Source organism: Ips typographus, linkage group LG13 (genome assembly GCF_016097725.1).
Source record: "Ips typographus isolate SLU linkage group LG13, UJ_Ityp_2.0, whole genome shotgun sequence".
Lineage (NCBI taxonomy): Eukaryota > Metazoa > Arthropoda > Insecta > Coleoptera > Curculionidae > Ips > Ips typographus.
Window position 1 is genome coordinate 1389443 of NC_138434.1, and position 14514 is coordinate 1403956.

Here is a 14514-nt window from a genome sequence, read left to right on the forward strand (position 1 = left end):
CGTCAAAAGTCAGAGCGCCAGCCAGCAAGATTTCAATATGGCTGACATAAGTGACACTTGTTGGACGATATTTTTTTTGGTTTTGTGACAAAAGTTGAAACGAAAACAATATTTTTCGCGAGTTTTCCCTCTTTAGCCGTGCCCGGATGCTAAACAGAGCCGCCCCAAAGCGTCCAAGGTGCCTCAAGACCGCGTTCCCGGCGCCCCCTTTAATTATGTTTATTGTTTTGTGCCTTACCAGTAATTTCTTGGTTTCGTACAAAAATAGTGTAAACGTCCAGGATGAATAATAACAACTTCAATTCAGCCTCGACCAGATCACCTTCGTGAGTATTAGATAATTTGCTATAAAAAGAACCCGATCACCTATATAACAATTTGGGCCTTGCCTTCATTACCACCAATTAAAGGACAGCATTACCCCTCTTAAGGAAAACGTTCATGCAACTCAAAATTGTTTATAGTCCAGTAGTAGGTGATTGTTTGATGACCCCTCCCATTCAACAACACAATAATGCCACCATAAACCTTATTTTTTGGGTTTGTTTAGGTTTGGTAATGTTGTTTTTTTCTCAAGTACAAGAATATGGGTCAGTGCCTTAAACAAGTATTTTATTTGTTTTTGGTTTTAAGTCCCTAATAGGAAATGCTAAATTAGCAACCTAGTAGGTATCTAGTCTTTCTCACAGCATTCGACTAGTAAATGATGACATTGTGTTAAGTACTGAGTATAGTAGAACACTATTGACAAAAGTAGATAAAAATTACAAATATAAGGTTAGGTTACTAGTCTACAATTTAAAAAATTTAAAAAGAGCTGTATACTGACACTGGATAGTTAAATTTCAAATGCCAATGTGCTAGTCAATTTCCAGACATAGATTTAGTTTCTTGTCACTCTGTATTTACACTAATATATAATTAGTTTTGAACAGTTTGATAATCAGATAGCAACTTAACTGTCATAAATTGTGTACCTAATTTAGATTAGTGAGAGAGTGTTTAAAGAATCATTTATATAATTATTATATTTACTATACAATCTTAAGTATTTTTTGCTTTGAACCAATACCTACTTATTTTGTTAGGTAGTAGAGGACTATTTATAATGTAAGTAAGCTTTAATTCCTAAAATTGAATTTTTAAATGATAAGGAAAACTGTTAAACAAATATTTACTTAAAAGGTTATTCATGAAATTTTTGATATAATATAGCGGATATGCGAATCCGGGGGCTTGGGCGTCGCCAGCCACGAGCCCTGTAGGGCCGGGACGTCCTCCATCGCTCATGGACCAGCAACACTCCCGTCCGAACGTGGTGCGCGTAGTTGTCAACCGAGACGGAGGCGGCTACGGCATGAAAGTGTCCGGCGACAATCCCGTTTACGTGCAAAGCGTTAAAGAAGGTTGATCACTTTGAAATTTAACCTTAAAGGGTATTAAAAGGGTTGGTTTATTTAGGAGGTCCAGCTGAAAAGGCTGGATTACACGCGGGGGATAAAATCCTTCAGGTGAATGGTACCAATGTGGTGCAATCCACTCACACAGATGTAGTAGCTTTGATTAAAGGTGGGCACCACTCCAAACACACCTTAAATAATAATAAAACACTTTTTCCCATTTGCAGCCCATGCTCAAGTAGTTTTAACGGTCCAGCAAAGGTCCTCACCTGTGCGATCTCCCAGTACTAGACCGTCTAGTGTTCCGTCCAGCACTAGAATCACCGCACCTCGTCCAGTTGATGTAAATTCAACCCCAAATAGCCTTGTTTACACAGCAAAACTAAACTGAAATTTCAGAACGAAAAACAGTATCAATTACAACAAGAAAAGGAACAATACTATCGTTTAATGATCGAAAAAGAGCAGCACCACCTGGACAAATTGCGCAGCGAAGTGGCATCGTCGGTCAACGACAAAAAGCTTCTCGAGCTGGCCAAGGCCGAAAAAAACCTGAGGACTTTGCAGGATAACTTGTCCAGGAGTGTATCCGAGGTAACTGTTAGTTTGGCTAAATTTTCTGAGGGTCGGTGGAAGTTTAACTCATCGAAACTTAACAGCAGCATAGCCCGTCCGAATCTCATTGTAATCGTCCGATTTCCTCGCCGAACAATTTGTGCACCCCCGTTAGAGGGGGCAGTTTCGACGAGCCTCCGCCCCTGCCCAAGCGCAATAAGCACTCAGACATCAATTCATTGTTTCTAACCAACGAAATTAACGCTAACTCACCTAAAAGGGAGGTAAGTAGTCTGTTTTGACCCTGAAATTTTTGGTTGTGTCTTAACTCGATTGGTTAGGGTGAGTGACTAACTTAGCTGATATGCCGCTTTTTCTTTTTAATTTTGCTTAACCGGGGGGGCTTTCGTGTATTTTTTTTTCTAGACCGCGTCTGGTGACGTTCCCCCCCCACTACCACCTCGCACTTACCCACCTCACAACACGCACACGGGTGACGCGTCAGCGGCTAACTCCATCGATAAACAAATGTCTTACCCTTTAGTGGCCACGTGCACTCCCTTACGTACTGACGGTGTAAGTACGCAGACTCACTATCACACGCTTATCACACTGTGACTGTAATTTATTTATAGTGTTGAATGCGAGTCAGAAAAAATCAAATTAATTGCAGTGCTGAAGCGCTTATAAGCGATGATTATTTGTTACAAACGCCAAATAAAATTAAACTGTCAAATGTCAATGACATTTTTTGGTGTAAATTATTTACACAATTTATACAGTGTTTTCCATGTTTTTTTTGGGTAATGCAGGATGAATGTGAGTCAGAGAAAAATCGAGTTATTATTTGCAGTGCTGACACGCTTAAAAGCGCTAAATGCTTGTCGCAAACGTCTAACTGACTGTCAAGTGTCGATAAAATCCAATTCAATATGGCTACCACTAAAGTGACATTTCTTGTGGTGATTTTGAAGTGTAATCGGTAATTTAGTGTTGTATTTCAGTCGGCCAACAACGTGAAACATCAACGCACAAAATCCAGTCCCGACTGTCTCGTGGGGCCGGATAATGGCGCGGCTGAGCCTCGACGACCCGGCACGCCACCTGGCACCCCGCCGCCCCCCTATCCCAGTCCAACACCGTCGAGGAAATACCGCATGGGTGATTCCTTTGACGGGTCGTTTGACTTGATGTCGGTAAGTTTAGTCACGTGACACACCAGCCAAAAACGTATGTCGATGCTTAAATGTGATATTGATTGATTTCTGGCATTTTCAAAATGGCTCTAGAGGCCTCTGCCAAGTCAAAACCATCCTAGGAAGGTTAAAGGCACTTGTAGAAGTTTCTGGCATTTTATGGAAGATTCTCAGTAGCATTTAGAGGTTTGTAGCTTTCAAAATGTCTCTAGAGGCATCTGGCAAGTTAAAACAATTCTAGGAAGGTTTAAAACACTTGTAGAGGCTTCTGGCATTTTTAAGAAGGTTCTCAATAGCATTTAGAGATCTCTGGCACATTCAAGATAGTTCTAGGTGCCTCCGCCATTTTAAAACCATTCTAGGAAGGTTTAAAACACTTGTAGAGGCTTCTGGCACTTCTAAGAAGGTTCTCAGTGGCATTTAGTGGCCTATGGAACTTTGAAAATGGCTCTAGAAGCCTCTAGTGTTTTAAAACAATTCTAGGAAGGTTTAAAAGACTTGTAGAGACTTCTGGCACTTTTCAGAAGGTTCCTAGTAGCATTGAGAGGTTTGCAGAGCTTTCAAAACGTCTCTAGAAGCCTCTGGCAATTTAAAACAACTCTAAGAAGGTTTAAAAGACTTGTAGAGGATTCTGGCACTTTTAGGAAGGTTCTCAGTAGCATTTAAAGGTCTGTAGAACTTTCAAAATGCCTCTAGAGGCTTCTGGCAATTTAAAACCACATTCTAGGAAGGTTTGAAACACTTATGGAGGCTTCTGGCACCTTTCAGAGGCTTCCTAGTAGCATTTAGAGGTTTGTAGCTTTCAAAATGTCTCTAGAGGCATCTGGCAATTTAAAACAATTCTAAGAAGGTTTAAACCACTTGTAGAGGCTTCTGGCACTTTTCAGAAGGTTCTTAATAGCGTTTAGAGGTCTATGGAACTTTTAAAACGTTTCTAGAGGCTTCTGGCAATTTAAAACCATTCTAGGAAGGTTTAAAACACTTGTAGAGGCTTCTGGCATTTTTAAGAAGGTTCTCAATATCATTTAGAGATCTCTGGCACATTCAAGATAGTTCTAGGTGCCTCCGCCATTTTAAAACCATTCTAGGAAGGTTTAAAACACTTGTAGAGGCTTCTGGCACTTCTAAGAAGGTTCTCAGTGGCATTTAGTGGCCTATGGAACTTTGAAAATGGCTCTAGAAGCCTCTAGTGTTTTAAAACAATTCTAGGAAGGTTTAAAAGACTTGTAGAGACTTCTGGCACTTTTCAGAAGGTTCCTAGTAGCATTGAGAGGTTTGCAGAGCTTTCAAAATGTCTCTAGAAGCCTCTGGCAATTTAAAACAACTCTAAGAAGGTTTAAAAGACTTGTAGAGGCTTCTGTCACTTTTAGGAAGGTTCTCAGTAGCATTTAGAGGTCTGTAGAACTTTCAAAATGTCTCTAGAAGCTTCTGGCAATTTAAAACCACATTCTAGGAAGGTTTGAAACACTTATGGAGGCTTCTGGCACTTTTCAGAAGCTTCCTAGTAGCATTTAGAGGTTTGAGAACTTTCAAAATGTCTCTAGATGCCTCTGGCAATTTAAAACAACTCTAAGAAGGTTTAAAAGACTTGTAGAGGCTTCTGGCACTTTTCAGAAGGTTCTTAATAGTCTTAATAGCATTTAGAGGTCTATGGAACTTTTAAAACGTTTCTAGAGGCTTCTGGCAATTTAAAACCATTCTAGGAAGGTTTAAAACACTTGTAGAGGCTTCTGGCATTTTTAAGAAGGTTCTCAATAGCATTTAGAGATCTCTGGCACATTCAAGATAGTTCTAGATGCCTCCGCCATTTTAAAACCATTCTAGGAAGGTTTAAAACACTTGTAGAGGCTTGTGGCACTTGTAAGAATGTTCTCAGTGCCATTTAGTGGTCTATGGAACTTTGAAAATGGCTCTAGAGACCTCTGGTGTTTTAAAACAATTCTGGCACTTTTAAGAAGGTTCTTAGTAGCATTTTGAGAGTTATGGAACTGTCAGAATAGTCCTAGAGTCTTCTGGCACCTTAAAACAGTTATGGGAAGGTTTAAGACACTTGTAGAACCCTCAAGTACTTTTAGGAAAGTTCTTAGTAGCAAAAAAGTAGCTTTCAGGCTTTTTTCACCAATCACAAGCGTGCTGAGATTTACCCAAATGCTCTCCATATGGACTGGATTAATTGTAGCTTATGAATTTGACCGTAATTTAGCTTTAAGTTTATGGTTAAACAGAATTTCAAAACTGATCGTAACTTTGAAACTTGTTTGGCCACACTTTGGTGGATTTTAGTAGTTAGTTGAGGTGTTTAATTAAAACCGAGTAACTTACTCTATTTTACAGCATTCCGCTTCTGAATCGTTCCTCGATAACGACCGGCTAACCCCGCACAACTCACAACCAATCCGGGCTGCCAATTCGCGTATAGCCCAGCAAACCATTATCAGCATGGAGGACGACGATATTTCCGATCAGGAAATGGTACACTCAGATCTAAAAATCTACGCAGTTTACTGAAAAGAACCGTTTCAGGATCAAGCTGAAGATCACGGCTACTTCAAGTCGCTCTCTCGCCTATGGGAGCACTTACCCCACCTGGCGGTATTTATGAACTACATCCTGTCCTCGAACTCGGACCCGAACAGTTTGCTGTTCTATCTTCTCACCGATCTCTATAAAGAGGGCAACGCGAAAGAAATGCGCAAGTGGGCGTTTGAAATTCATTCCTGTTTCCTTGTGCCTGGAGCCGTGAGTTGTCCCCCAAACGACAGTATTATAGATTCAATTTAATTGTTTTGTTGTAGCCGTTACGGTTGAATAACGTGGACGAAAACATTGCCAGAGAGATAGACGACGACTTGACCAAAGTGTACGAAAAAGAAGAGATAATGAGAAAAATATTCTGGAAGGCTCGACAACGAGCCAAAGAAGAGTTGACCCGACAGCTGGCTGACTTGCAACAAAAACGAACTGCAGGTCTGGGCAGCATGTACGGTCCAACTGATCAGGAATTAATGGTGAGCCTTTCTAACCTAACCTAAACACAAACAAAAACTTTTATTTTATTTAGGATCACTACAACGATAAAGCCAAAGAGGCTAAACTGTACGAGAGTTTGTTTGTCCCTAAAGTGGGGCTCTATCTGGAAGAGATGGAAAAGGACAGTTGCGACCCTCAAAAGTATTATTTAGCCGCCTCCTTGATCACCATACTCACTAGAGTGTTCAAGATCTTGAAAGGTCCTCAAAACCAGGATTTAGACCGAATTCCCACTTTTGTGAATAAAGATCGTTCGTTTAAAGCCCGATTAGGTATTTCGTTCAACCAAAAAAAAAAATCACAATGGTAAACTGAAAGTACTTTTCGTATTTTTAGGTGTAAAGTTTTCCAGGAAACTCAGTCACTTAAATCATCAGTTCAGCGCGCAGCAATACTTCACTGTAACTTTATGCAGCTACTGTCACCAGATTATTTACGGTATCAGTCCCCAGGGATATCACTGCACAGGTGATTGTTTTTATTGTATTTTTAACGGTGTTTTAGTTGCACTTTTAATTGTTTCAGTGTGTTCGATAAACCTGCATCGAAACTGCGTCAAACTGTACGAAGACTACTGTCCGGGACCGTTTAAAGGCAAAGAGGGCCGTATCAAACGACTGATAGGGATGCGGCACGAAAACAGCGACCAGAATCGACAGAGAAAAGTGTCTCAGTTCATTCAAAGTAAGTCCTGAAAGCGACCAGGTTTGTCAAGCTAAAGTATGCTTTCATTACAGACGAGAAGGAGAAACGGCAACAAGAAGAGAAGGATAACTTGACGGAGGTTTCAGAAAACGGTAAGTCGTTTATTTAGTTAGTTAGTACCAGTTTAGCCAATAACAGGAACAATCCTGACAATGTACACCCACTTTGGATTACAAAACAATTAACAAAGCTTTAAGGCTATTTATCAGGCTGACCAATAAGAGGATCAAATTTTTTTGGTTAAAATATGAAAATTGACTTTTTTAGTCAAATTATCAAGTTCCAAAGCGTTACCAAAACAAAATCTCTTCTCAAATTTGGCCAGTTTGGCATCGTTGTAAAAAATGCTACCAAATTTGAAAAATAGCCAGTTTGGTAACCTTTGAAAAAATCTGGTAAAATGTCACTTTGGCAACGTTGCAAAAATTTGATAATAAATTTGTAAAATTACCAGTTTGGCAACGATGCCAAAATTGTTTAAAATGTCAATTTGGCAAAGTTGCAAAAATTTGGTGATAAATTTGTAAAATTACCAGTTTGGCAACGATGCCAAAATTGTTTAAAATGTCAATTTGGCAACGTTGCAAAAATTTGGTGATAAATTAGAAAAATGTCCATTTTGACAATCTTGCAAAATGTAAAATTACCAGTTTGGCAACGATGCCAAAATTGTTTAAAATGTCAATTTGGCAACGTTGCAAAAATTTGGTGATAAATTAGAAAAATGTCCATTTTGACAATCTTGCAAAAATCAGGTAAAGTATCACTTTGGCAACATTGCCAAAATTGTTTAAAATGTCAGTTTGGGAACGTTGCAAAACTTTGGTAATAAATTAGAAAAATGGTCAATTTGGCAACCTTGCAAAAATCGGGTAAAATGTCAGTTTAGCAACGTTGCAAAAATTTGATAATAAATTTGTAATTTGCAAAATGCCAGTATGGCAACGTTGCCAAAATTGTTTAAAATATCAGTTCGGCAACGTTGCAAAAATTTGGTGATAAATTAGAAAAATGGCCATTTTGGCAATCTTGCTAAAATCAAGTAAAATGTCACTCTGACAACGTTGCAAAAATTTGATAATAAATTTGAAAAATTAGCAGTTTGACAACGTTTCGAAAATTGTTTAAAATGTCAGTTTGGCAACGTTGCAAAAATTTGGTCATAAATTTGAAAAATGGCCATTTTGGCAAACTTGCAAAAATCCGATAAAATGTCACTTTGGCAATGTTGCAAAAATTTGATAATAAATTTTGAAATTGCCCAGTTTGGCAACGTTGCCGAAAGTTTAAAATGTCAGTTTGGCAACGTTGCAAAAATTTGGTGATAAATTTGAAAAATGGCCAATTTGGCAACGTTGCCAAAATTGTTTAAAATGTCAGATTGGCAACGTTGCAAAAATTTGGTGTTAAAGTTGAAAAATGGTCATTTTGGCAATCTTGCAAAAATCAGGTAAAATGTCACTTTGGCAACGTTGAAAAAATTTGATAATAAATTTGAAAAATTACCAGTTTGGAAATGTTGCCAAAATTGTTTAAAATGTCAGTTTGGCAATGTTGCAAAAATTTTATAATAAATTTGTAAAACTACCAGTTTGGCAACGTTGCAAAAATTTGGTGATAAATTAGAAAAATGGCCATTTTGACAATCTTGCCAAAAATCAAGTAAAATGCCACTCTGACAACGTTGCAAAAATTTGATAATAAATTGGAAAAATTACCTGTTTGACAATGTTGCCAAAATTGTTTAAAATGTCAGTTTGGCAACGTTGCAAAAATTTGGTGATAAATTTGAAAAATGACCATTTTGGCAATTTTGCAAAAATCAGGTAAAATGTCACTTTGGCAACGTTGCAAACATTTGGTGATAAATTTGAAAAATTACCAGTTTGGCAACGTTGCCAAAATTGTTTAAAATGTCAATTTGACAACGTTGCAAAAATTTGGTGATCAATTAGAAAAATGGCCATTTTGGCAATCTTGCAAAAATCAGGTAAAATGTCACTCTGGCAACGTTGTAAAAATTTGATAATAAATTTGAAAAATGACCAGTTTGGCAACGTTGCCGAAATTGTTTAAAACGTCAGTTTGGCAACGTTGCCGAAATTGTTTAAAATGTCAGTTTCGCAACGTTGCAAAAATTTGGTGATAAATTAGAAAAATGGCCAGTTTGGCACCCTTGCGAAAATTGGGTAAAGTGTTAGTTTAGCAACGTTGCAAAAATTTGATAATACATTTGTAAAATTACCAGTTTGGCAACGTTGTCAAAATTGTTTAAAATGTCAATTTAGCAACGTTTTAAAAAAATAAAAAATTTGTTCGTAGAATACGGTAAAGGATATAAATTGGTGTTCATCTTTGGTATAAGTAAAAATATTTAAAATACAGTCTCTGACGTTAGAATTTAGTGTTTTCTCACTTTATATGGTAGAAAGAGTACAAAAATGATATTCTGATGTAGCTCACAACGTGGCAACATTGCTCTCTTGATTTTGCATAATCTGTCAAATTGATAATGACAGTACTATTTGTTTGGTGGTGTTGCCATATTACCCGTCAAATAAACCAACGAATTCATTGCAATGCAACAAAACGGAAAGGTCATGGTATTGTGTAGATTGCTAATTGGTTCGAGCAGGTAAAATCGCATCCCAAACCGGAAACAAGTAAGAAAATTAGGCGCACGTGTGTACTCCCGTACATCCGGGCATGTGGCGCAACCCCCGAGCCGTCTCGACGCTGAATTTCGGGATTTGCGCCCCCCTTAGCGTCGCGGGGTCCACCGATTCGCCGAATCCTTGGCTTTTTGATCATTCAGTCGATCGCAGGCAGTCCCGACAGGACTATCTGGTTATCATTTGTTTTTTTCGGGGAGTGACGTTATCCGCACATGTTCGCCTACTTTATTAATAACAGTCCGGACGTGCGTTTGTTTTCCTAGGCGCTTCCTTGTTGCACCGACCACACTGTGGATTTGGGTGGTTTTTTAGGGCCTTTAATACTGTTCACGTGACTGTGTGTGTGTGTGTGTGTTTATCAGGAGGATTAACGTAAAACCGTTCGGTATTTGCTACGACAGTGTGTTTATCTTTTTGCCCGACCTTGGCATTCTGATTTCTATATTGCAATAATTAAACAAATTCTAACCTCGCCCGTTTCCAAAAAAGTGTCATCGCCCAAATAAACCGACCCCTGTTTGAAGTTAAATAATTATTCAATTTCCTGTCTTTGCTAACTAGGTCTGCAATTAATATTGACGTATCATCGCTGCATTAATGAACAGTATCCTGTATAAGGAAATACCGTTTTTGAATCAGTGGTACCAAAAAAAAAACTACCCACTGATCTTGACGTAAATCATATTATACAGTGACTCAAAGAAAGTGTGAATGTCGAGGTTAGTTTGTGGTTAATGTCAAATATCTTAGAACCTAATAAATTATGTCATTTGTTATTATGTATTGCATATGCAAATGACACTATTTTTAGTGTCTGCATCACTACTAACCGCAATCGTAATGATTAATATATTCTTATCTCCCCCTCAGTTAATTTGGCGACTTTGACGAAAAATGGTTGACGCAAAATATGCGTTTAATTTTGGAAAATTTGAAACATTCACTGACGTCGGTCCTGGATCTTAAATTCGATGCAAAATTCAAATTAAAAGGCAGGCGTTGAAATGCATCTTTTGTTTATAATAAAAATGCATGAAAAATTGCCACCTAATTCTTAAGTTAAATGATAACAATCTGACAACAGCGGTGAAGTCTTGATTGGTCAGCTGTCAAGTTAATCGACGCGTTAGGCTCGTAACTTCTTTTTCTGGATTAGTTTACGTATGTCCTAAATACGTTACATCCGGTAGTATTGGTGTTTACTAGTTATTTTTAGGTTTTTAAGTATCATTGTTTTATTGGGCCTTCATACCTGATTTTGCTCAAGCAATTGTTAGCTTTTATATATATAAAAAAAAACCGTAGAGAAGATTTAAAATCAATTACCGTCAAGGTGCACTGACAGGAGGCGTAAATATTTGGGTTTCAAATCGTTTTACGCCGTTTGGTTTTTTGGCAAAACGGTGGGCGTTAACAAATTTATAGTTTCCACGCGTTTATATACGTAAAAAGTACATTTTTTTAATACAAAACGACCGATTAAACAAAATTCGCTAAGGTTAGAGAGGGGTCACGCTTAACTGTCTCTAATGCGACTTAATTATTAATATCTTTTCGGTTTAATTGTCGTGTTCTTGGCGGGGTCTTCCCTAAAAGATAAGACTGGGAAAAGGTCGTTTCGATTATCGATCGATAACAGCGGAAAATCAAACACAATTTAATTAACCCAGACGGGTTTTATTGTTCACAGTCACGAAACTGATCAGAGGATAAAAATAAATTACAATTTGCGTAGATTTAACAAAGCTGTCGATAACACAGCTCTATACTCTCAGGTTATGCAACCAAATATACACATGTGCAGTATTTGCGATTGTGACGTAACGACCATTAATTTTTTTGGTTTTGATTTTTTATTATTCTGCTGGAAAATTCCTTTTTCAAGTGCGTTACGCAACTGGAAACTTTACCGAGGAGCGTTTAAACATATTTTCCGTCTCAAGTATGCCTAATTTTAACTGCCACTTGAGTCCCTAAAAACGAGGTATTTCGGCCTGTTACGTAAAGGTGTTTCGCTTTCCCTCTCCCCCTTCCGTTTTCGGATAGTTTATCCCTCAGGGGGCACTCCCTTCCGTCCAAGGTCGTTGCAATAAGGAAACTACCTCTAAATCGAGCGATAACCATAACGCTCTACCGTTTTATGTTTATATTAGTGCTATATAGGGCGAATCCAGGGGCGTAGCCCAATAAGTTAGGAAAAGTGAAATGCGATTTTAGTGGATAATGTCTTACATGGAAGTGCCTGAAGAGAAACCGGGGTCCCTGAAGAGATCTAGCAGTTTCAAGAAGTTGATGCTGAAATTACCGAATTGGGCCTCCACTTCAGGTATGGATTAAAAAAACAATTTGGCGTAGGAAATATCATTCAGTGTTTGAACTTGTTAGATCATCAAACGTCGGATCTGTGTGCGTTCGCTGTCAATCAAAAAAAAGTTAAATTAAAAATAACACGGGACTGGGGCTCGTTCGCTTGAATGAAATTTTTCAGGAAACTACCATTTTCTTGACAATTCCCCCGTTGACATTTCGTGAAAATGTGCCACGGAACCTATTTTTAACCGGGCGGTGAATTAATTTTTTCGGAAAGTATTTTCAATAATTCAAGGGCTCTGCATTTGCACGGCGCCAATAAGTTGGACGTTCCGCGCCATAAACAACTCTATTTTGATTGGTTTTAATTATAGCCGACTAGGATCCTCATTTTTCTTTTGAAGCCCCTTTGATTTACGCACTATGTATAATTACGATTATTAATAGTGGTGAGGTCTGAACAAGGCCGATATAGGTCCAATAAATTGGAAATTTTGCGCACCTCTGGGCAATAAAACGTTTAACAGCGCCAAGTTTATTTAAACGGATTTTTTACAATCCGATAATTGAATGCAAATAAACTGGTTGAATAGTTTTTATTGAAAAAACATCCCGTTGACTCAGTCACGTTTATTATTAGGATGTTTATTTTTCTCTCATAAGTCCTTAGGTTTAAGCTTAATTTGTTATGCTATAACGTCATTTTTTTTGTTTTAGGTAAGTGTCCTACGTCAGTCCCCAACTGTGGTAAGTGACCCACCATGTGATATTCGTTGCACTACCCGTGTTTTACATAAAATCACGTTCATAGCTAAATTTAGCTGATCCATTTACAATAATTATTATCAATCCGAGTTAGAGATGACTTGAAACACAAGTTTAATAACGATTTGTTTACTTGCCGTTCCCTGATTCGATTTATCCTCCCACGCCGAATGAAAATCGATTCACAAGCCCATTCCTAGTTGGTTTACAGCCCTTCGGATGATTCCGGCGTACCCGAACATGGGAACCTGCGCCATGTTGCCGGTTTACGTTACACCAGCCTTGAACTTTCAATTCCCGTTTACACGGCGTTCCATTATTTGTTTATCTGTTGGAACTTGTTTTGCATTTGTCGTATTTTAATTATTAACGATTTTGTTGTGGTTTAAAACAATTAATAATTCGGACTGTTAACTGTCATTAAAAACGCGAAGAGCTGGCAACGTGGCGCGAGTTTTGACAGCAGCGATCTGATTGAAAACGCCCTGTTTCGTGTTTTTTTTGTACCTATTTTTACTGTATTTCCCGTGTTTTAGACGTATTTTTAGTGGTGTAGTGACTCGAATAAATGTGATTTTTAGTGCTAATTAGGTAAGTAAAGTCACCACACTTTCACAGCTTGAAAATTTCGATTTGAAAGGTCGCCATTGCTAATGTTTGCATTGTCTGTTAAGTGGGGTTATGTTTACTCTTTTTTTTTTTTTGGAGTGCTATTTGGACCCCCCTAAATTTGCCCTTACAGCCAAAACTGAGCTTTTTACAAGTCTGAGCAACGTTCTGTGTTAAATCCAGGAGGGAACCCCTTCAGAATATATTTATCTTACCTGTTATTTTTATTCCAGTTTATGACCTATAAGACCCCATAATATCTTTAATGTTGCCGCATACCTTGACTCGTATTTATATTTTCCTTGAGTTTGGCTAACTTATGTTGTTGTTGAACTATTACTAAGGTAATATTTGTTTTATTTGAGAGTCGTATAGTAGAGTTTTCAATTGGTACCTTTAGAGCAAAAGAATGCTCAGTCAAATGTCATTGAAACAGTATGGCAATACACTAGTTTAGCATTAAATGTCATACAGTACAGTCAGAATAACTGATTGGAAATACCTTAAAATGATTAGTGGTACCATATTGATAAAATTGCAAATATGTTTTGTTGAATTAGCACTTAACAGGGGATTCGAAGGAACTAGAGCCATTAGAACCAATAAGAAACAGAGTTTGGTAAGGTTGTTAGTTACAATAACGTCTGGGACTTATTTAAGGTATTATGCATGTCAGATACTTGACCTCTTCACCAAACTTCCTTCAAACCTGTAACTTTAAGTAAATATTGACTGTTTGAAATTTGCCAACTACTGATTGGCAGTCTGTGTCCTTAACTGACCTGTAGCCACCCACAGGTAAATGGACAACAGTGCCAACTTCCTCTCAGTCGGCCAAATGATTCATCGTTTTAATTATCATATAGAAAAAAAATTGATGACGCACAGAGCGTGCCGGTAGGAGATAATTAATATCAAATTTCTCTTTTCTTTTACTATAGGTATCATAATTGTATGCTGATAACTGTTACTTTTCTGGTAGCCTATTGTTACCTCACTTCCTAGGAGCATTAGAAAGTGTCGGTTGGGTGCCAAGTTCGGTTCGCGTCAGGTTCTTGCAGAAAATTAGAATTGGTGTCATTATCTGGTGACCACTGAGAGTGCTATTATCAGTACATAAAAATAAACCAATTATGAAAGCATGTTTTGTCAATTATTATCTGAGTTTTAGGGACTACTACGTTCCACTATCTAAATCGGCGTGTAAATGACAATCGCTTTTGTGTCAACATAAAAGTTACATCAATAGCAAGGTTAGATAGCCGCCTA

The 14514-nt window shown here is 37.9% G+C and overlaps 1 protein-coding gene across 11 annotated transcripts in view; it reads left to right on the forward strand.

Annotated features, from left to right (window-relative positions):
* Positions 1-78: 78 nt before the first annotated feature.
* The window catches only part of RhoGEF2 (Rho guanine nucleotide exchange factor 2), a 30100-nt gene continuing 15664 nt past the window's right edge, over positions 79-14514 (forward strand). For 4 of the 11 annotated variants that reach the window (XM_081991378.1, XM_081991386.1, XM_081991383.1 and 1 more), the window contains exons 1-16: positions 79-326; positions 1216-1406; positions 1462-1569; positions 1628-1743; positions 1800-2000; positions 2060-2239; positions 2382-2531; positions 2960-3151; positions 5486-5623; positions 5675-5890; positions 5947-6159; positions 6213-6453; positions 6518-6649; positions 6707-6865; positions 6919-6978; positions 12589-12618. In XM_081991378.1, coding sequence (XP_081847504.1) covers positions 283-326; positions 1216-1406; positions 1462-1569; positions 1628-1743; positions 1800-2000; positions 2060-2239; positions 2382-2531; positions 2960-3151; positions 5486-5623; positions 5675-5890; positions 5947-6159; positions 6213-6453; positions 6518-6649; positions 6707-6865; positions 6919-6978; positions 12589-12618 — 2371 coding nt within the window. In that variant the 5' untranslated portion in view covers positions 79-282. The remainder of the gene's footprint in view (positions 327-1215; positions 1407-1461; positions 1570-1627; positions 1744-1799; positions 2001-2059; positions 2240-2381; positions 2532-2959; positions 3152-5485; positions 5624-5674; positions 5891-5946; positions 6160-6212; positions 6454-6517; positions 6650-6706; positions 6866-6918; positions 6979-12588; positions 12619-14514) is intronic. The other 7 variants (XM_081991385.1, XM_081991389.1, XM_081991379.1 and 4 more) reach the window with 6 other exon arrangements.